Raw genomic sequence first — 24,476 nt, 5'->3', positions numbered from 1 at the left:
TCACAAAAACATATACTCAAAGCGTAGCATTTAAAAGACTCAAAAACAAGACATATATGTCAGTTAGTAAACTAATACAGTTTGAGCACAGAAAGGCATTTTTGTTTGAGTTGTGGCCTGTCTGAGCAGTGGAGCCAGCCAAATAATGGACAATTTGTGGTTTGAGCAGACATCCAGTATACATTTACTCACACATCTTTACATACAAATACAGCAAATGTTTTCCAGATCTCTCTGGCTTCAAAAAATGTTCTGTGAGGACATATTTTAGTTGACAGTATATATGTAATCGTGTAAAATTTTTGCTTTGCATTTATTAATTTAAGTCCCATGAGACTGAGAATTTCTCCTCATTAACTGTCTTAACTATAGTATGCTGCAGAAATCAAAAGTTTAAAAAAGCCATGCCGGGTGCCTCTTCTCACACCATCTCCTGCGACAGGATGCCAGCATTGTTTAAATGCAAAAACAAGCATCCTGGCTTTTGATAGAAACACATGAATGTGAAGTCTGCCAGAGAGGACACTGAAGAGGAGGCACACAGGGAGAGGGCACTGCCAATGAATCTTAATGTGGCTGAAATCAGAGAAAAGCCTTGAAGGGCTTCACAGGGCTGCTTATGTCTGTGCTAAAGTCAAATCTCCACAGGCAAAGCTGTGTGATGCCTGGTGCAGGGATCTATTCTACAGAGACCTTGTGGTGACAGACGGGGGAAATCACAGTGTGTTTGAAAGTCATTCCAGGAGGTTTGAGGTAAACATCAAGGTTTGCCACTTTGCATGGCCTCAAGCTACAGATCAGCCAGCAGGGGGCATACCGCAGAAAAGTCTTTCTATTAACGGTGCTAACGTGTAAATGAATATCCTAAAAGCCAGAACACACCTGACTCCAAGATAAAGGCCAGGGGCAGAACAGCACTGTACATAATAGGTAAAAATATCATACAAGTTTAGACAAGGGGATGTAGTTTCTAATGACAACTTTATCATTTAACTCTATCTATTAGAAGCTAATTAGGGAATGTGACTCCCCACCGGTTTATGAACACGGCTCTAAATCTGGCATAGCTTACAGGCCCACTCGCTGAGAGGCTTCAGCAGGAAGCCCGCACTGGTCCAAGGACGCTCAGTCCAGGGTTATCCAAGGACACCAGGACACACCAGAAATGGGAGGCGCTGCTGGTGTCAGAATGCAGCTGGACAAATCAGAGCAGACTTACAGGGGTGCAGGGGATGCAATGTGGGGTAATACTGGAGAGGACAGTGCAGGGGGTAAGGAAAAGAAGGGATAATGCAGGTCAAGCTCAGAAGACCAGATCAATTTGTGTCTGCCATGTTGTGGTCCAAAGCCACCTTAAAATCCAGGAGATAAAGACTGCCATCCACTTGTCTAGACATTTTATTTAAGTCTAAACACACACATTTTTTTTTCTTTATTGCTTCAGAAAAATATAATAAAATAAGGAGCCCTCGGTATGGTGCTTATTCATTCTGGATTGTATACATCATATTAAAGTAAAATGTTTTACAAAAAAGGCTTAAAGCTAAGAGCACCAGGAAGAACCTTTTACCCCAATCCAGCTCACAAGCCATTTAAATCCTTTCCTCCCTGTGTGATTTCATTCCCCAAATGTAATTACAAGCCTGGTGCGGACAGCAGTGGCCCGAGCCTCAACACCACTTGTGTGTGGATCAAAGCCTGTCCCTCTACAGCACCGTGTGCACCTCACTGCTCCATGGGCTCCTGTACACTTCCTAAATGCCTTCAGCACCACTGGCCCCTTTGCCTCAGCCACAGGCAGTCACAACTGGTTTTACTGATAAAAGACTCAAGTGATTCTCACTACTGGGCTGCACTATCACATCCATAAACACATTATTCATGTACAAATTCATACAGTGACTATGTGCATGGACGGCTTCCCGCTGACACAGATTAGGGCAGTAGGATTGTGAGCCACCTCAGAGCAGCCATGATGCAAACTACATCCAGGAACATTCCAGCATTCCTCTGTGTGACCATGCAGGACACGTGTGCCTCCTGGGGAGAACATGCAGGGGGGCTGTGTTCATAATCTGAATATTCAATTCATCTGTGTGGCCTTGTGTTATTTATAATTGACCTCAGGCTTTATGCACACTAAACGCTGCTAATATCAACTGTTGTCTTTCAGTAGCTTCATAATCTAATAAGTCAGCACATGGAGATAGTAAAGATCAGCATTAAACCAAAGTGAAATAATACATGCTCAGTGGAGGAACAATTACATTTTTATCCACAGTTAATGTAGTAATATCAATAGTATAGTGACAGTTGTTACAGGAGTTGGCAAAACTGTGTGTACTTTCTACAACTAACTTTCCACACTAAATACTTTACTCAAGTCATTTGTCACCACCACTCTCCTTTATTAACCTTTGCAGTAATGTCACTTTTACTTGATTTTGGTTTCTTCTTTCCATGCCTCCACAACAACAAAATGTGTCTGGCATGTGTGGTATTTGTGAGAAATCTTAATTATCTCTCTCATGTCACTGAAATTGACAGTTTCCATTTGACTACAGACAGATGACAAGTGTAGAAAGGGCTCAGCTTCAGGATTAACTAGAAAACAGCAGGGTAACAGTTGCTCTTCAGACATCTTTTCAGGTAGATGCAGCTCAGTGCATCCTCCCTGACTGACAGTGACGGTAAATAGTTGCTGCTGGGGGCTTTGATTTTTATCTTTGCTCGTCAGCTGGATAGAAGCCAGTGTGAAAGGGGTGATTGGGCTTTTGTTACAACGCTTCAGCCACAAATTGAGTTGGCATCTAAACCCGAGGCTCCCCGAGATGCATGTTCATTTATTGCTGCTTCCTGCTTTGATAACTGAGCAAAACAAATGCACAAAACAGTTGCATTAGGAAACACAAAACAAAGGTATTTAGTAAAGAGAGAGGGTGGAAAATAAGGATAATGCATTCTTTCATATCCCTTGGGACTTACTGGAATTTAGAGGAGAGAGTTTTTTTTGTTTTGGTTTGTTTCAGGTAATGCAATTTGAGCTTCACAGCGATTTTCTAAACAGTGTAAACAACTGTAGTGGACAATGAAGAGGAAGTTTGTATGCAGTGTAGCCGCCAAGTGCCAGCAGATTGCGAGGAGACACATAAGCACCGATCGAAAAGTACTAGAGCAGTCAACAGTCACAGCAATAGGAAAATCAGCATTGTGGCGGCAAACAAAGTGGCTTTCTGATTGACCTCTTAACACAGGATTGATGGAGCAATCACTGGCCACTTTTGCAGTAGCATGAAGTGACAGGATGCAAGCTTGGTGGCTGTAATGTGGGCATAACAGCGGACTCACAATGAAAAGGGAGGATGCCAACAAGTAAAAAATGAAAGGAGGATACGCCAAACTGAGCCAGTGTCAACAACCATTACGTGACTCATGCACGTCTACTGCCACAGAACCCAGCTTTGAATAATGTAGTGACCAATGGACTGTGCAGCTAATGGTCAATGTCCACCATTTTTACATATGGGACTAGTTGGTCTATGATTTATAACTACTACAGGACCAGAAGCCTTTTACTGGTGCCTTGATGAACTAGATTAGACATGTCTACCGCAGGATCATACTGACCATAACCAATTAACTCCAGTATCCATGACTGGGTTTAACAAGGAATATACCAGACCTAGTATTGTCACATAAATTTCCAGCTCGATTTTATTTTTAGATGAGTTGTGATCACTTTGTCCTAAAGTCTTTTTTTTTCATTATCAAAACTTTTCACCCAATTGAAATGATCATCTAACTTTGATACTAGTTTTGTAGTCAATTCATATCAATTAGTGAATAACCAGAGGAAATTCACATCTTGTACTTCTGGCCCCTGTACCTCAGTTTGAGTAATGGCCAATGCTGTTAAAATAAGTAAATCACAAAGTAAAAATCCTGAAATGTATTCACATTTTTTCAAATCAGTATGTACACTGCTGGTAAACATGTGGCTATAACAAGCACAGTACACACTTGAGACAAGCTACTACAAAAGTCATCCTCCATGAGGCTATGCACACATGTGACAAGAGCTATAAAACATTCTTCATGTGCATGAGCAGCACAAGCACAAACTGCATACACGTACAAATACAACAGTGAAAAGGTCCCTTTTGTCTGCTCAGTGCTGATGAAAAGCTACCCACTGCGAACTTCAATCACGTTGGAAAATGAGTTGGGGACGCGCTGTAACCCCGGCAGTGTCATTAAGCTTGTCAGTCAGTTCCCTGAGGTGTGAGGGGGAAACTGCCACTGGCCCTATGCTGTGTGCTATGTGCCCCCGCCAGGCCCTGAGGTACTAAGAGCTCCTACTGTCCTAGATCCACATTTGAGACCAGAGTAATGAAGTTATACTGATATGAAGTCCTGTTGGTATGGCTATAAACCCCAAATGTCATGCATATTTTAATGATGTGGGGGATAGCTGATTGCAAACACTGTTGAGAGAGGAATGATAGCTAAACCCCCATCACTATATGATCCCACGCATAAGAAAATGTGTGCTGTGGCCATACAACAGACACACAATACACAGAGATAAGCCGGGTACGCTGCAGTATGATTGGCCTCTGTGGAGCTACTGCGTCTCTCATCATTAACTCTTCAGAGGATCACGCTGCTCTAATCACCATAAGCCTCTCTGAATAGCGATGAAGTCCAAATCGTGCCTATGCACATATTCACCCATGCCTAGCTCATTACATACACATACACAAACCTTCTAAATCTGAACAATTATAGACTTTTAAGTCAATAAGATGCAGTGGGATCTATGGCACAATATTGCACCAGAATGTACACAACATTGCTCATCTGCCTATAGAATGTCACTTATGTGATATGTATAGATCTTTTATTTATAAAGTTTACATTTATCATTATTGTTACTTAATCTTCTCAAATTAACAAGGGAAATGGGGGTTTGCAGACCTGTAATTTGATGTTGTGAAAAATCCAAGCTATCTAGGTCTTATGGCTTAGAGCTGTTCCTCCGTTACAACCCAATTAGTCATTGTTTTTTGAAGTCTCATGCCTCTGTACTGTAAGTTAGTAGCACAATTTCCTCATGGTACAGAGAATGACCCAGTTTCTAAATTAGGTAAGACACAGCAGCTAAGTATTTGCACGCCATCTTAAGATCATAAAATTTAGACTTGTGCAATGTTTCCATGGCTATTTAAATCCGCTGACAGCACTAAGTTCTGAAGTCCTGTTTTTGCCCCGGTAATTATTGTACATTGTCTCCACGAAGAACTCTGTGTATAGCTAGGTCTGTCTTGTTTGTTATTTAAAGACTGTACTCTGGTCTTGCAAGGTCAAGTATAAGCAGCACCCCTAGGCCCCCGTCTCTCCCCAAGATGGAGCACTTTCATTTTGTCTGCTTGGGGCTTTGTATTTTGTCTCTATTTTATTGCTTTCTGTGAGTGCTTTCCACAAAGACACATTCCAGTCCACAGACAGGGTTCACATCCAAAAGAATGAAGGGAAGGTCTGGACACTGTGCCAAGGGACAAAAATGCTGATGCTGCAGAGAGTTAGGACAAAAGCCTGAGATGTGACTAGCAAGATACAAAAAGGGAAGAGAAAGAGCAGCTTAGTGTATAGGAGTAGTTAGTGGACTTGAGCTGAGCCAAACCGAGGAGTTATAATCCTCTTCTTTGGCCTCATGTCAGGGACTCAAGAACAAGCACATTTCATCATGCTACAAAAATGCTGCTGCAACAACGCGCAGCTATATATAATGCAAACATCAAATAGCTACACAGTCCCCACAGTGACCTCTCTCTTCCCAGGCAGACCTCTAGTTCTTTTGTAATCCAGAAACCATTCACAAACAAACCTGGCACAACAAGAAAGTACATGTAGGAGTTTTGACTGATAACAAAAATAAAGTAGTTTTTGAAAGTTTCCAACTGGCTTCTTTAATCTGAATTGTGAGTAGTAAATGAACCAAATTCAGAATAGCATTAACTGACAAGGTAAATTGCGTGATCGGAGACAGGAGAGGGGGCATCTGCATATTTCATGTATCTATCTTGCAGTTATTCAATTACAGGTCTTTTTATCGCTTAAAAACACCTTGTATACACACACACCTATATATATATATATATATATATATATATATATATATATATATATATATATATATATATATATATATATACATATATATATATATATATATATATATATATATATATAAGCGTGTGTACATGTGTATGTAACAAATGAAGACAAGATGAGAACACATGATACATATGGGTAAAAAGAGAAATATTGAAAGTGTTTTTTGTTTCTCATTACATAATTGCTTATTAACTATTTAAAAGTAAAGTAGATTCTGCAAAACTTCTAATGTTAAAAATGTATAAGATGCATCAAAGTCACACAGGTCATTCTCAGTGCTGATGCCAGCAGAATGAGTTTTTGTTGAGGACAGCTGTGGAGGGAGTATACTTGGCTTCGCAGCTCTCCCTTGTCACAACAATATCTTTTAAGCACAGATATGCTGACATGATTCATGACCAAGAGCTCTTGATGTGGCATTGGCGCATGGGCCAGATGAAGTCCCCTCTGTCCACTAATGTAGGTTTCTGTGCCTTTACAAGTTATTGTGTCCAAGGCACCATTTCACACAACGAGCTAGAAATAGGTTTACAGTAGCTAAATCAAACCCAGGACACCGCTCTAAAAATACTTGTAATCGAATACATCCAAACTCTCTCTTTTCCATAATTTGCTGCACCACTCCCCATTGTGGTTGCTTCTACCCCTGCCCCCTTTTCCCAAGTACCTCTCATTCCCCTGCTCCTTCTCCTTCATTAAAATGGACTTCCTAAAGCCTCCATTCGTCTTGCTGACAGCCTGCGTATCGATCGGCCAGTGCAATGGGATGCAGCTCCCGGGCTTTAAATGGCTCTCTGGCCAGAGGGATGAGGCCTGGACTGCACAGAGGCGAGAGGGAAGTGATGCACACATGGAGCTGCTGGTTCTTCATTTGGGAGGTCTGACCAAAGTCTAGACTGGAATGCATTTTTGGTCAGGTGAGAGCAGCACCAGCAATAAGGACTATGATGACTGGATTTGAACTAGGCATTATCCATCAGACACAACAGCAAACCTTAAGAAGAGTAAAACAACTACAATAATTCAAGAAATTCTTCACTTTAGATCTAACTGACATTGCAATATTGGGTGGCAACAGCTCAGTGGATAGAGTGTTCACTCTCATTTTTGTATATACATACATGCAAACATGCATATACATACACATATTTGTGTGTCATTGTGAAATGGACTACAGGAAACTAGTTGTGTCTTCCAGTACAAGAACTGGCATAAACAAACTTAAAAGTTCCTTGTAGCCTTATAGCTTTACTCTGCTCACCGTGTTAGATTTCATGCTTATTGTAAGTCTTTATAGAATAATTTATTTTGATCTTAATTTTGTTTGCATGTTCTTATTTTCCTGCTGTTCTTTGACCTTAGCATTTCAACACTGTCATTTCCCCATTGTAGGACAAATAAAGACATCTATTCCTTATCATAAACTACTAAAAATGACAAATTCTGCAAATCTAGTGACTACTGTAGAGACAGAATATTTTAAACAAATTTGCATTGCAGATAATATAAGCCTTTATTGCATTTTCAGTTAGTTAATGTTAGATTGTTGTTTTAACATGTTGTCTATTACATACTGTCTTTCCAATGAGTTTCCTATACATCAATTTCACAAGACAGAATGGCACTACGAACTTTAAAGCATTACAGGTTTAAAGTCATCACATGGGTACTACATGAGTAAAGTTCAAGACTTGCATCTGCTAAGAATTTAACATCAAGGGCATGTCAATACTGCTGATAATTGGGTTCAGTTATCCTAGCATAAACTCAAACAGCACGTCTTCATCCTTATTACTGTGTGACGTAAAACTCCTCTGCCAAGATTGATGAGCCTGGGTCTATTTCACAATGATTAAAATCTTCATGAAGCTTGATGCAGTGTAGTTCAGTGTTAGACACTCCTCCCTCCGATAAGCTCTATCTAAATGTCTATTGGTTGTCATCTGTTATTACACCCAACATGGCACTCCCTGTATTAAAACGTGACAGTGTTTGCTATGACCATGTCACTGTTTATTTGGTACCCCATACATTCCTCCTGTATTGCCATCGACTGCTGCAGAGAGAATGAGAGACAAAGTGTAATATTCTAGACTAATTATTCAACTTCCCCAATAGTGAGAAGCTCGATCTTTACAACGCATTACGGGCCTAGATTAAGGTCTTGTTAGAGTAGTTAGCAGCAAGGCCATTGTATTGACGTTTTGATCAAATGTTAGAATCTGAACACTGCTTTGTAGCATCAAATTAAAAAGCCCTGCTCCTGAGATGGTAAAGAATCATTTAACAGGGGTCTGCTCTTTGTTAAATGTCACTCTGACAGATAACACATACATGGTCCTGGGGTCTTGATCAAATGTATTGGTGAAATATAGATAGTAGCAAGGCTGCTTTGATGCATGACGGGAAAGAGCGGAAGAGGGGTTAGGGAGAGAGGAGAAATGGAGCATGGACCGCTGAAGGAGGAAGAGGAGGAGGAGAGGAGGGAGGAGAGGAGGGAGCAGAGTAGTAGTCGATATAACGGCAGTCATTCATCTCTCTGACAGTCTTCCAAACGCTCCACTGGGAAAGACACAACGCTGTGTCACGTCGAATGCTACAAAATCCACAGAGCACATCCATATTTGCATATACACATACATAAAAATGAAAACACTGGCCAAATTTTGGTATCTATGGTTCTTCAAAGTGCAAGAGTTGTTATGGGTGTTACTGTTATGGGTCAGTGGGACGTTAAGGGACATTGCGATTCCATGCATAGTCCATTACACTCAACATATACAAGCATGAAGCAGTGACAGGCATCAGTAAGAGGCACATATGCTCTGGCCTCAAGTGGCATAAAATATACACATGCACACATCTGCTGATTATGTGAAAGTGCAGACCAACAATCCAATCAGAATACGTTCATCTCAAGGGTGTTACAAAACAGAGTTTAGGAAGCCAGGAAGTGGGATCAAATAAAAAGTGTAGTACTTCTCAAGAAAAAGTACTTGCTGTGTTTCCGTTTCAATTATTGAGTTTGCACAGTATACTGTTTTTCCAGTACCTCCTGTTGCATCATGTTTTCATCCGTTTTCATATTGTGCCAGCCTGGCTTTTATCAATATAAAACCACAGTGACCATGATGGTAAATATACAGAGGATACAGTGTCTATGAAAGACAGTAGTATCAAAGAATACAGTAAATATATGTCCATATTGTCCACACACATAACACACAAATGGGTCTCTCCTTGTTCTGGTCACGGCCCATTGGCTGAAGCCTGACGTCCATATCTCATGATTGGTGGCAGAGCGAGCTGCTGTGGAGCGGTTCTACACCACTGAGCTGAGTCGAGCCTCTGTGTCATTAAGGCACAGCGGGCTGGACGTGCTGTTAGGCTAGAGCCCAGAGTTTCAGTATGACGTGACAGGAGGGAACACACAGCTATTTCACTGTGCTACACCAAGTCTGCTCCAAGGATTCACACTGCATCTTCAGTGTAAACTGGAGTTTAAGTACAATAAGTACAACTGAATCTAAGGAAAATTAATTTCCAGTAGACATAGGTATTTACAGCCTACATCTCAGTTTATTGGCTATTTCACACCACATTCCAGTATAGTGTTAAAGTGATAAAATGTGATAGTGATAAAATGCCTTACAAATCCCTAAACTGTTCTATTGTTCAGTTTGGAATAACATCATGATGAGTCAGATGAGGCATTTTAATGTGCCTAATGCAGCTACATACAGCATTTCTATTTGTGAGTGTACAGTAACTGTGCAGTTCCAGTACTACTAAAGTCAGTGTTTGTGCTAACTTAAGTTAGCACTTTAAATCAAGAAACAGCCTATTAATGGACAGGTATTGTACAGTAAATTACTATCACAGCAAAATTTAGCTACTTGTTAGGGATGTTGCATTTTCTGTTCAAATACCATGTGTAAAACAATATAATGAAACCCCAGATACACAGTAGCGTACTCCAATGAAGGCATAGTAGTGGACAGTAATAAAATAACTTGTGATTAAACAGTTTCACAGATGATTCCCCAGCCCCTTTTATCAGCACTGCAGTGGCCACTAAAGGAAAAAGAGCCATGTGCTAAGCTCCACCTCTGCCATCGTTTATTAGCGGGGACAGAGTAACAGCAGCACAGGCACATGTCCATACCCTAATGAGTCCTTAATAGCCTCTTTTCTTTTTCTGGGTTGGTGACAAGCATCGACAAAGCATAATCCTGACAGGAGGAACACCCACAAAGCCCCTATTCTCACCCCTGATTTAGAAGCTCATTTCTCATCCCTTTGCTTCATTATACAAACCAGGATCCAAAAGCTGCAGTGCACCCTAAACTAAGTATAAACACCAATGATGAAATAGTCCCGAAATGATTTGAAAGCATGGGGGTAAAGTTTCAGTAAGTTCTTTTCCGAGTTAAGAACAGAATAGATAAACAAACAGCAGAATGTGCAAAAAGAACTACAAAGCCAATGGGCAAATAAACATTGGATCTTACGCGATTTCCATTTGGGCATAGGGTTGGGGGAGTCGGCGGTAGACTCTTTTTAACATCGCACAAGACATAATTACAGGCTATAGCACCGCTAGCCCGCCTCAGTTTCTCCTAAATACTCACACCCCAAATTAGGGGTTACCTCCTTCAAGTTTAACCCAGCACTTAAGACCAAAACATCACATGCAAACAGAGGGATGGGAAGGAGCACTTTAGAAAGAGATAGTTTAACAGCTTTTGGATCTCAGTAAAAAAGGTCTTTGTTGGAAATGGCTACTGGCAGGGTTTGGATCGAGTGTGAAAAACTGGGACAAAAACTAAAGTTGGAAATGATACAGAGGACTCAAAGATGGAGGAGTGTGTGTTGTGTGCTATCTGCTGAACATATGACAGCTGAAAGTCTGCTAAGGATATTTCCAAATGGCACGCAGTGAAAGAAAAACACTAACTTGACGCTAGCACATGACCTCACTGGATTGGACCGCAGCTAAAAGTTTCAGTGGTGGATGACAGAGCACTCACTCCTCTGGGCTTTTCCCAGCTCTCTGCTCTTTCCCGCTAAGATAGCCTTTTCCTTCTCTTTATTTATGAATGTAGCTTTTGGTTTGAACGTCCTGTGGTTTAATGGGCAGCAGTCAAAGTGGTACAGGGTAGCAGATGAGAAATCCCATTCCTCAATCTTTTCTGATATTGCCACAGCAGGTACTGCATTACTTCTTGATTTATTGTCAACACTCATCTGGGATCTGCTTTTTGTCTTTCGCGACTGCGTTTTCCCACCCAGCGGCACTGTGAACAAAAAAATCAGGCAGCCAAAATATTATGGTTAGCCTCTGTAAAATGTTGCACTATTTGATGTTGCCTAACCCACTCCTGAGAGACTGGTTCTTGTATATCTAGCCCCATTTGACCTCAATAGTGTGATGTCAACTGAGCCAGATGTCAGCAATTATTTGTGAGTTTCCAACTGATAGCCGTGATGTCAGAAACTACCAGGAAAAAATCCAAGCTCCAGTAAAAGATAGCCAAAAGTGGCAATGTTGCAAACATAAAATAAGGCCGCAAAAATGTTCCAGTTACTCACAGAAAACTGGAAGAACTTCACTTAACTCTTGTAAGTCTATCAATCATAAGATGAATAATAATGCATTGTTCCAGGTTTTCACCATAAAATGAGATTATGTACAGTACATGACTCACCAGTTTGGGTCAAATACAGTATGTTGCTTTTTCTCTCAGGATTACCGCCACTTTGTCTGTTTAAACTTGCTTCCTCTCTAGACTTTACACACAGTGGAAATCCAGTCAGAAGCAACATCCTGTCCCCGGCCTCTAGGAAGTGACCTCAGCTTCAGAAAGGCCAGATAAAGAGTCCACATCAGAAAGGAAAACAGCGGCCAGGGTAATGAGCTCTCCGCCAGGCTCCGCCATGTTCTGAGGCGGACCAGGTGGTGTGACACACATATGACTCTGATTAGGGGCCAGAAGAGGAGCAGAGGAGGCTGGGGGCAGCAGGGAGGACTTTCAACAGCCAATCAGCACCATCTCTGTTTGAAGCAACGGTATAGTGAACTCCACGGGGGCCCTGAGACAATCTGAGAGCACGAGAGGTCAATCATTTATTTATGTGTCAACAATGGCACATCTGCAGCATGGAGTTTTAACATCACTGCAAGCACTACTACAAACGGCATTTCTGAGTGGGAAACACATGTAGTTACTGGTAGTGCTGACAGTACAGTCACTATATTTACATGCACAGAGAAGTCCAAGTGCGCTAAACAATAGAATTCAAATCATGTTGCTATGAATGGGGGCTAAAAGATGCTCATGTGCGTCAATCAGTTTAGCATTAGCACTAAAACTTTACAGCTATAATTGCTAATGAAAACGGCTACCATACATATAACCTCACTTTTGGCAAACAGATAATCAACAAACACAGTATTTGATGTTCTGAAAAGCTAGAAACTGCATTACCTACATGTTTATTTGTAGGGCTGTAGTCCTTTAGTTTCTAGGGAAGTAATCACTTTATTTAGATTATAAGGATTTATATGAGACAACAGCAGAAAGGAGAAGTAAGAAGATTTGGTATTTCTTGCTATTTATAAAGAATGATTCACAATTTGACTTTATATTTTGCTTCTCAGTATTTTTTTCAGCAGGCAAATAGTTGTTTTTGTATATAATCCTTTGCAATGCCCCCTTTATAGTCAACTACTCGAGCAGCAGGACATGTCTTCAGTTGACCAAGAATGTCTTTAGTCGACTACAAACCTAGTCATTTACTCTCCATAGAAGATTTTAATTTAGTTTAATTTCATTTTAGTGTAGAAGACGAAAACAATGAAACAACAATGCAAGAGGCCGTATTTTGTCATTGCTCCTGATCTAAAACAAGTGAGAATGCAAACATGTTGAATATTTGCCTTGAATAGTTCTTACCTCGTGCAGCTGAATGCTTCTCCTTATCTGCCCCTAGCATAATCGGACTGCGTTCTAACATATGGGGCCCAATCTTACCCTCAGTCTTAGCACTTAGCCCACGTGTGGGGCGTGGAGCTCTAAACAAGAGGTGTGCCGTGCCTGAATATCAGGTGGAGTGGAGCAGACTGACGGTGTGGTGTGGTACGTTTAGTGAATTACCAGAATCGTAAAAATAAATATCAAACAAATCCGTTGAAAAACAACATGTAACATGGTCAAGGCTTCTTTACTTGGAAATATATTAGGATGATAAATGCTTAACATTCATAACATATTCGTGTGCTGTGCGGTAGCCGTCCGGATGCCCTCCCACAGCAGAGCACAGCCCCTTGCCCACTCCCTGTATCAGCTCAGCTCTACTCTATAGTTTGGTTTGATTTGAATCTGTACAAAAGCTGCTCGTTCACATGAGGCCATTTACAGTGATGTCCTAAACAGTGATTTCTTACTCTGTCTGCGGTCCTAATGCTGCGATGTCGATTTCCTCACATTCTCGAGGCCGGACTCTGCGCGCACATTCACTAACAGCTCAGGGCTGTGACAGCAGAGCAGGCGCACGTATCATATCTGTGCGCAAAGCGGTAACATCAGAAACATTTATATGACAATAAACGTATTCCATAATACGTGAGACATCCACCTGTGTGGGACCAAATGTACTGGACACCAGAGAGACAAGAATGTGAGAGGTCAGCAGAAGCAGCGGTGGACACTCGTACCTCAGGTGAGTCCATGGGAGTGGACTGCTGGGACAGGTAGGAGCGGGTGCGAGAAAGCAGCGGGTCTGCTGTGGGATGGGCACGCATGAGACAGACACTGGTCTTAAACAAACACAGAGAAAACTATAAAACATTGATGTGTGCGCGTACATGGGCTTACAGCAGTGTGTGCATGAAAGGTGTGTGACGTGTGTGCGGACTGTTCAGAACACAAACCCAGTCAGTTCTATCATGGCTCACACAAAATTCTATTTTCGTGATGCCTCTATTGGTGTGTACTTGCATTGTGGGGCTCCGGAGCTGTTTTATTGTACACTTATATAAAGTTTCCTCACACTCTGCTTTGCTGCCTGTGATGAGGCAAAGATTACAGACATTACTCAAACTGGCAGTGCTTTAAATGCTACAGTGGTCACAGATTGGTTCAGATGCTGTCACCATATATGTACTTGTACTGTCCCACTCCAGCCTCCTCCAGCAAATTACAGCCCGACCTGGACACGCCCCCTCCTTAACACTTGCGCTTAGTGCTAAGACTGGGGGCAAGATCGGGCCCATGGACTTGGGCATGAACTCCAGATGTTTTAATGGGATCTGAGAGATTCAAACCATGACACCTCAGAAGTACTTCCCAGGCTTACATGCATTTTGATAAAGTTTAAATTAGACTAGACCAGTTATCCAGTTTTTCTGGCGTGCATGTAAACATAGTGAATGTTACACTAAACATTAGGAAAAGGACATGTCAAAGGTTCCCTCCGCCTCATTCTTCAGCACAGAGTTTGATCCTGGCACAGCGCAGCACGTTTGACTGGACTGTTTAAATGTCCCTCCATATCAGAGAACACAAACAAGCAGCTCTGGCGGCCTGGCCCAGAGGATAAGGAAAGAAGAGGAAACGCAAGCCATTCTTCTCTGCAACTGTGACGGGAATTGTGTTGGAACAAGCACCTGTCAGCCACAACAATGACCACAGAGGTCATCCAGAACAAGAGAGCCCGAGAAATGGAAAACAGTGTGTGAAGGAGCAAGAGGGCGCGCAGTAAACACTAAAACACAATACAAGTTTTTTAACGCTTGTGTTTTCTTATGCTTATACAAAGTCACAGTATAACTGTAACTATACAGTGACACTGATCGGGAGCCTAGTATGGTAACTTGTGACATAAACCAGGGCACACACAGGAGAGTGACTATAGAAGCAGTACTTTGAGGTAAACATACAGACAATCATATGAGCAAGTATCAATATTTTAAAAAAAAATTAACAGGAAAAAAAAAACTTTTCCTGAATAGTTTTAGAATGAGATCATGTGGTAGAGAAAGTACTATATATTATAAATGTATTTATAGCATTTTAATGATCATGATTGAAAATTATTAAATTATGAAACCTCTTAGTATAAAAATGTACTTAAAAGATTTAGTATCTTAACAGGAGTTTCCATAATACCTAACACCTGCTTTTCAATGGAGTCTTTACCAGAGTACCCAGATTACATTCAATGTAACTGGAAGTTCACTGCGATAATGTTTATAACTCAAACCACACATTATATTCTAGTACTTGAGAAAACAGCTGCAGCCTCTTGTGTTTAAGACTACTCCCTCATTGACCCCATAAACACACAGTACAACGTAGTTAGATAAAAGAGCTAGAAGAACTGTCTAACCTAGGTTTATAGAGCTCTGCGATGACAGTTAGGCAGCTCTCTCCTTTTCACAGATGTGGTCTGAACTCCCCACCACATGCGCGCTGCTTACCTCTCTGTCCTTGAGCTTCATGGCCAGGACCAGCTGGTTGCGGTGGTTGGTAAGTGCTTCTCTGTAGTTTCCTTTGGAGAAGAATGCCGATCCCAGATTTCCGTGAGCACGGCATTCCCCCGTTTGGTCACCTGAAGATGAAAACCAACTAGTTATGAAGTTCTGGATTTATACACAACAGCATGATTTGTTTATTTCCCATGATTTCAGTAGCAATTGCAAAGCTATGCAATAAACCTCAGATGCCACTATAGCCTTAAATGGGAAAGTGGCTGTTATAAGTTCTCCACAGTAGAGTAGTTTTCCTGACAGCTGCTACTGTTGATCGCAATGCTCCGGAGGGTGAGAGGGGAAAGTCTTATTATTTCTGCCTGACAGAGAGGCCCCACAGACAGGGCCAAAGTAACACTCGACTCTTTGAGCTTCACCTGAGATCCACAGCTCCTTATCTCCAGCTGAGAGAGCCAGTCATGTGTCAAACTGCGTGGAGTCAAGGGGAGTGCAGCTTGGCCGTACTCTTATTTACTATTTTGACTTGTGTCACTGAGAGTACAGCTATTGTATATCTCAAAACTCCTTCTTCAAACTAGTTGCATATTCATAAACTGCATTGTTTGTTTGCAAAATACAGTGAATAATGATTTGATGTCAAAAATAGAAATGGGGAAACATTGTTACAGATGTTCAGTTCAAAAAGTGAAACTCATTTATTATTTAGTTTTGTGCACCTAAATATATGCTCTAAATATTAAATATGTGCTCTAAATATCTAAATATTAAAGCTTTCTCGTGTATTCCTTTCATTGTAATTATAACTATAGCTATTGTAAACTGGCAGAAAAAGTACTTTACATATAAGTTATCCTATAAGTCCTCTTTTCCTCAGAACTCTTTGGTAAGATGATGTAGCCTTTTCTCAAGCCTTGAAATGAATACTATCTTCCCATTTATATATCTCATTAACATTGTATATGACTACCCACGTTGAATTTTTGATTTCATGCATTCATTTATTTTGTTCAAAAAAGGCTTCTGAACTATTTCCTCTATTTCTTATTTCAATTTGACAGTGCTCAAAACTAATGATTACTGACTCAACTTGGACAGTTTATGAAACATTATTCTAATGTGTTTGCATGTGGCTGGTCACCTAAAGTCTTGGCCACTTCCAGGTCTTGCTGCATGTAGCCAGTGCTCTTCTCGGTGTTGCCCAGGGACCAGTGGGCACTGCTGAGGGCTGAGAAGACAGACCCCCGGAGTTTGAGGCTGCATGTGCCAATCTTCAGAGCAGCTTCCAGCACCACAACAGAGGCAGTGTGGTGGCCCGCTGTCAGCAGCTCCTGGCCGATCACTGACACCACCACAAAGGGACTCTTGTCCAGCTTCATCTTTTGCAGCTGCTGATAGGTGGGCTCCAGGGACTCTGCAGGAAAAGGACAAAACATATGCAGATCTGAGACAGGCCACAGGACCTTGAGCAGACAACAATAACAGTGCTTCATTGTACGGGCTCATGTTTACGGGCATGGGCAAAACTTCAGCTGTTCTCTGTAATGGCTGTTGTGTCTGTCTGGATAAGAACAGCTCTAGGCCTCCTGAGTGACACGTCTCACTGACAATTTGACACCAGTTCAACATATTTACCATTTCTCTATTCTTCAGACTAGAGAAATCTAAGGCAATTTAAAATGTAGTGCATTAGGCAAAGAGCAGATGAAGTTAACACCTCTTTGTTGTCATTTTGGATATTCTTGGATGGAAGTCAATGTGTTTCTAAGCATTTATCCCACAGTGTGAGGTGTGTATTTATAACAAGGAAGAATCTCGATTTCTTATCACCTTTTCCTTTCCGAGGTTGCTGTAGCAAATCATCTGGTTCCTCCTAGTGTGAAGTTATTTGAATAATGCTTCAGAATGGGTGAACAGCATGTTAGAAAGCCCTTCTTAACACAATTCTACTTTAATATGGGTTTGAGAATAAAATTTTTTGGCTCAAATGTACCTAAAAACAAGCATAAAACACCAGCAATGCATAGGAGACACATGATAACCTGTGAAAAAATGTGTAATGACAGAAATCACTGGTTAGTTTTATGTGATTTTAGGATTTGTGTCCTTGCATTATAAAGTTAAGAATGTGTTAAAGATGCTTACTTTCTATGCCATTGTTTTTCTACTATAAGCACATAATGAAGAACAGGCTAACAATATAAACATGCGTGTGAAAACAATGATTATTGTATAGCCTACACACACATCTAAACAGGCTCCATACTTCTTAAACACATAGATATTTTAAATTCACTTAAGCCACACAAACCTAAGCACTTACGCTGCACAATAAAGAATGCTCTGCACAGAAGTACTCGGAAGCGTAACTGATGATACTCTTTCAAGAGCATCGCTTCTCTTGCAGCATTTGGCGGGGTGCCAGGCTCACAGACAGTGCCTGCATATAATAACCATTCATAGCTTGTAATTGCCTTCAGAGTGACACCACGAGCTGTGTCATAAATCAAGCGCACCTCGTTTTAAAGGTGTTGTGGCTAGAGGATTCATAAACAGGTAGTTATGACAACGATCGAGAGTGCAGAATCCATAAACATACAATGTCAGCTATTACTGCAGAGGAGTTTAGTGAGGCTAAAAGCCATTATTTTAACATGCTTTATATTTTGTCAAATTACAGAAATTTACCATGTCAAATAAGCACAATGTAATATCAATATTTGAATTTACATGGATTGTAATGTTAACATTTAATGAACTTTCCAAAGAATAACCTTTTTTAGTGCATATGATGAGGGTCAATCAAATCCACAATGAGCCCATGTCCTCTATGGTATAGCTGAATAGAGTCTTAAATGAGGAAACCTTTTGTTGCCATCTCATAATTAACAGCTAATTGGGCCTTTGCTCATCTCTAGGGGTGACTGAATGACAGAACTGCTCCTCAATGATTGGTATGAGTATTACCCATGTGACTCCATACGGCTGTATGACAATATAGGCTGATTTCCCAGTAGTTGTAGTGGAAAACCCACAGATAATAATTAAATAGTAAAACTATTAAAATGTAATTATTTACAAAATCACTAAAATTAGAAACGTCCTATGAAAATGTGTGAGGATTCATACTAATGCAGAATGATCACACAACAGCAGCTGTTTGGCACCCAAATGATAACAAGAAGCTTAATCTGAGTGTTATGAGAGCTAGGATTAATTTGTACATAATTTGAAAATAATACAGTAACTACAATACAAAGAAATACACTGTTCTCTAATGTGTATGGCTCCTGAAGATACAGTATCAACCTCACTCTACTGGACCAAAACAGCAAAATCACCTAGTAACCTACAATAGAGGAAGAAAAGCTCCTGTTCGTGACAATCTTGTATTATTCTCCATTTAGGTGAATAATGGTTTATTTTATTATTACGGGGCAAATGTTCACAATGACGACAATGCCATTAAGTTACACTCCTTAACAGGACTGACAAATAGCTATGTTAATCTGACATCTAACAACAGCACTTTTCTAACAAATGGGTCACAATTACAGAATCAAGGTCAACATGTGGAATTGGATCAAACCAGTCGGGATTCATGCTGTCAAATATAAAAAATGGGAGGATAAAGTTTCGGGGCATCTAAGGCTTGGTGTTAGACATACACTATAAGCCTGCCTGCTGGTAAATCTGTAGTATACTTGCATTGTGCATTATCCTGGTACCTATGAGCGGGAGAGAGCCTAGTCGAATAACACCGATTATCCTCCCCGTTTTCCAGCGTAACATTGATTACCATCCCAAGTGCCAGGAACCCTTCTGAGAGGATCATTGCTCTTAATCCTTTGACCTAGCTACCTCTCCTCAACACACCTTGGATTAGGTCCTCCACTGCGTCCCTGGCACTGAGTGAAATGGGGTAAACAATTAGGAGATTAAATGGCTTTGACTTACATGTTGGTCTTCCCCTACTGCGAGGAACCACTCTGGTCCAAATATCCCAGTTTTGGGATTAGACCAAATCTGTTTTCTTGTGGTTCCAGTTAGGCTTATGCATGCAATACTTCTCACATGCTCCGCATCCACTTGGCGGTATATTGTGTAAGGAGCTTTTTTTGTTTAATTCCTTATACTGCCACCATTCATAAAGGATATAAGTATTGTATATTCAGTTAGCATACAAATTATGGAAAGGAAAAGCAGGGAAAATTGCAGACAGATTTAGTATAATATATAGTATATTAAATCGACATGACAAAGTTAACCTACAGCAGGGGACATACACAAAAACAAAGGAAGATCATTTTAAACATGTTATCTCCTTGAAGCAACTTTTTTTTGTTTGGTTGTTTTTTTTTAAAGCTAAATGCAACAACTGATCTGAAATCAGAAAAGGTTGATTATCCATTGTCAATGAAAAAATTAATATGCTGAAATTGGTCTAGATTTTTTTTGTGAATAAAATTAAAGGAGCAGTAATATTCTCTTGGTGTTGTATTTGCTAAGATTGAGTTTGTAATTTATCTCAAATTACACAGAGTTTTGGAAACAAAGCAGCGCTCAGGGGCAGACAATGGCATTAATGTTGGATGCTCATTTAGATAACCTGTATCAGTGTGTGGGATCAGCTCCACTGACAGAGAGATATGGCAATGCTTTAGGCAGCAGCTTCAGGTATAAAACGAAGCACTTGACACAAGGAGTCAGTGTCACAAAAGCAGGACAGATAGAAAGAATGAGTGTTTGCAGGAGCGCTCTAAAAGTGACAGCTAAAGTCACCCCATCCAGCGTATTGACTGACAGTGCCCGGATTACCTTAGAGACAGGCTTTTAGGCAGCTGTAGAACAAAACATGTGGACACTGAGAAGACAGCATGCACTGACACCTCAGCCGTCAACATCTGCTCAACCGTCCATCTCCCTAATTCTTTACCTCGTAGTGGAGACTTCATGGCGGCTTCCACCATGCCGACCAGCAGCTGCAGGCTCTTGGGGTCCTGAGCCAGTCCAGAGGCGAAAGCAGCCAGAGCGTCGGCATGGCGACCAAGGTACTGAAGGGCAACACCCTGTCGGAAGTATGCCTGAGGGGAGAGAGAGGAGGCAAAGTCAGTAAAATGGCAGTAGAACAAGACAATTTAATCAATTGCTCAATATGTGGTTGTGACATTAGTATTGCAGCCAGAAAGTAATGGACTTATATAGACATGAAAGTGTATAAAAGAGTATGCCCTTATAACAATGTGTGACCAAGTTACCGATACAATATATACATAAAATATACATTTATTACTGTAAACATAGAATCAGTGCTTCTGCGTATAGACCTGGATGCAAACATAATAGCAGCCACACTGTCTTTACACCATTTCCATTTTTTTCACTAGAGCACTTTATTGAGCATGTTGCCTCTATGTGCTGCCTTCTCATAGTAGATTTATGGTCTGGTGTATTGTACTTGTTAATTGGATTATAAGTTAACATAAATGCATGCAACACTCCAGCTGCTATAGTGTTGAGTTCAGCATTTTGTTGTGCATTTAGTGTGAATGTATGGCACATAAGTAGAGCGACAGGAGATTTTAGTTCTTATTTGCTGAGTCCGAGAAACAAAGAGAAAATGGATAGAATAGGAGCACTATTCAGAAAGAGACAGTTTGTACAGACTTGAAAGTTTCTGCGTTGTTTCAGACAGACCAGAAGAAAGAGTAACCCAGTTGGACAATGCCTCTGTATTCAGCATAGACACCCACTCCACGTTGGAGATAGGAGAAGCGCTAGAGTGAGTTACATAAAAACAGCCAGTCCTTTAATCTATAATCCGAAAAAACATATTGTATGGTCTAATAACTCAAAACAAATGTTGAAGATGACTGCTGTTCTTTGAATGTCTCAAATGTTTTGGAGCACCATTGACTAAAGCAGACAGTGTCTCTGAGATCCAAAGACTTCATCAATAACAGTGCAATTCCTCAACATGTTAGCTTGGATGCAATAAAGAGGCGTTTTGTTTTCCAAGTTTGTGACTTAGAGAGTGTCTCAGACTGAATCAGACACTAATCCTGGAGAGTTGTAAAGTCTGACTCCAGTCCAGTTTGACAACAAAACAAAATAGATGGAACAAGATTCAACTCATTATTCGTCAATCTGAGCCACTAATTCCCCTCCAGAGTTGGCAAAATGGCTTCTTTTGGACTAGCTCTCACACTCAAAGCTACTGAAGTCAATGTATTCACGATAACAAACACACAAAACACAATCTTCTTTTTCTATTTTAAACATTTTATTAATCAAGACAAAGTAGCATTAGACCACTAAAGGATTAATGCATCACAGTTGCAGAAGCACATTCGAAATGTATTTAAATCAGGAGAAATTGGCAAATGTTGGAAATTAGACTTTGAGTAGGGAAACATTGTGATAATTGGCATGCATAGAACTAAGCAGCTACAAAAACAGCACATTCACTTGGCGAGGTTCAGTGTTTAAACAGAACTGAACAGGGGGTGTCTCATAGGTGTCAAATACACCGTATTATTGCATATAGCACAGCAGGCTGATGGTCAGAAAGTTAAGCCTGTTTCATAGATATTTAGGTTAGAATAAGTTGGGTTACACAGTTTGGTCTCTGCCTATGCAGTTGGCAGTCACTATACTTGCAGTCTCAGTGTCACCAGGGCTAATTTGCCATTAGCATCCAAGAGGCCTTTTCATTAGTCTACCCAAGCCTGTCTTGTAGAGCTGCTCTGAAGTGGGAAAGGCAAAGGGGATTAAGGAAAATGAGACATGACATCAAATTTATAGAGAGCAGTAATTAATTTAGCTTGTGTCCGAGCTCACTGACTACCAATGTCCTCTTCTAGATCCTTCACATTTTACCTCTTGTATCACAATGCCACAAAAACACAGCAGGACAGAGATTAGATCCAAGGCATTAACCTTTGTTCCAACACTCATATTATATGATGTGAGCACAGGCCAGTGTATTCGCTCAATATTAATTGCATCTGGAAGCACTGGACACACTGGCCCGAGTTGAGAGGCACACAAACGTTTTGCCCAGGGGAACAAAAGACATTTAAAAGCACTTCTCCCTTTGATTAGATTTAGCCTACAATATAACTGTGCTCAGAGATCTCTCTCATTCTGTTAAGCAATATGCCTGCCTGAACCATCCAAGCAGAGCAGCATGAGAAAATAAAAGGGAATATAATAGAAGAGCTTCAAACGAAAATTGGCATATACTTTAATCTTTTTTATTTTACCATAGCCTGGCCTACATGCTTCTGAAAGAACAGACTCTTCAGAGAGTACATTAAAATATTGCAAACACAAGCATAAGAATAAATGCATAAAGAAGACTACCATGGTCAAAATGACAGAATCAATGTGGCATACAGCTTTATAGGATTTTTTTCAACCATTAATCTCGAACTGACTTCAAAACACATCATATGTTCTGCACAATGACACACACAGACGATGTAACCTCAGCCATGCCATAATCCAATGCGCCAATTCATGCAGGGTGCCAATAAAACACAGGGATCTTTTTACATTTGCATAGCTGAAGCTGCATACTAATTCAGCCCCATACTGACACTGATACTGGTGACACGGTGATGAGGAGATCAGGAATAAGTGAAAGTGATAGACAAGTGCATAGAAGTGTTAAGGAGGCTGTCTGAAAAATAATATGAACCTTTATAAAGCAACATTCACCCATACACTGGCTGCCATAGAATTTCTAATCTCTACTGAACAAATGTAAAATGCAGCTTCAAAAAGATGGAACAGAGCATTCTGAGTTTTGGAAATATAGATGAACTAATAATAATCCAGCAATTTATGGAGGACGCATTGCTGCGCTTTATGTAGCCTTTATTATTGTCAATTGACATTTTGATGATTCTGCCTCTTATCTTTGTTGTTCACCATTCTGTGTGAATATTACACTTCAAGAATGAAATGTAGAATCGGTTTGACAAAGCAGTGTTATGTTATATCTTTAAATGAACTACCACCTTTATGAAATAATGACTTTGTTCTGAAAACCCATGTAAATGTATTGAACCTTTGTGCGCCTTTAGCTCAGGGCGCAGTGATGTGCTGATCTCACACAAGACTGGATTATGTGGGCAGGTTTGTCAGTCAAACACGTGGGGGTAATCTGCGTGTGTATGTATGTGTGTGCGAATGGCAAAAAGAGGTTAGTGTACACATGTGAAATAGCAAGGGGATAAAAGCTTTTCTTTTTTCTCAAGTTTCTAAATATTTAATGAATATCTGTTTGAAGTACATTTGAATATGCATGTTTCTTATGCTTATAGAAGGAACAAAGCACAAAAGGTCTTCACTTATAGAACTCAACTGTATAAAGATGATAAAGATCATAATTATTATTTACCAAAGCCAAAGTTCACTTTATCTACCCCATGCTTGGCCCAAATAAATGCAAAAGGCACTGTGAGTTGTAAAAGGGCAGACAGAGATGCCCACATGACAGTTGCACCGAAGACAAAAAGGTGGATCTGCCACACTGCAGCCTCCATCACTGAACAGACTGTTCCAGCTGTGCTTGAATAGCCCAGGGCTGGTGGAGCTTTGTGGAGCCCGATCAGTGATCAGCAATAATAGAGACGCTTTCAAATGTGGAAATCAATTGACGCTGTGTAAGCTCCATCAAACCAGGCCACGCCCTCAGCTGCTGTAAAGAGGACCCCCTACAGAACCCTGGTGCCAACGTGGCTATTCTGAACTAAACCCCCGCCAGCTTCATAATAGAACCAGACCAGAGCATCAGATAGGG

General features: G+C 40.6%; 1 protein-coding gene across 3 annotated transcripts in view; it reads right to left on the bottom strand.

The window, feature by feature from the left end:
- Positions 1-24,476, bottom strand: part of LOC110169789 (tetratricopeptide repeat protein 28) — a 127,258-nt gene that overhangs the window by 29,414 nt on the left and 73,368 nt on the right. For all 3 annotated transcript variants that reach the window (XM_055161652.1, XM_055161653.1, XM_055161654.1), the window contains 3 exons: positions 20,604-20,751; positions 16,809-17,081; positions 15,659-15,789 (listed from right to left, as the gene is read on the bottom strand). In XM_055161652.1, coding sequence (XP_055017627.1) covers positions 15,659-15,789; positions 16,809-17,081; positions 20,604-20,751 — 552 coding nt within the window. The remainder of the gene's footprint in view (positions 1-15,658; positions 15,790-16,808; positions 17,082-20,603; positions 20,752-24,476) is intronic.

This window comes from Boleophthalmus pectinirostris, unplaced genomic scaffold (assembly GCF_026225935.1).
Source record: "Boleophthalmus pectinirostris isolate CB_2022bp ecotype Guang Dong unplaced genomic scaffold, ASM2622593v1 HiC_scaffold_4, whole genome shotgun sequence".
Lineage (NCBI taxonomy): Eukaryota > Metazoa > Chordata > Actinopteri > Gobiiformes > Gobiidae > Boleophthalmus > Boleophthalmus pectinirostris.
Note: the sequence above shows the minus strand (reverse complement) of the source record. Positions and strands in the feature narration are given on the sequence as shown.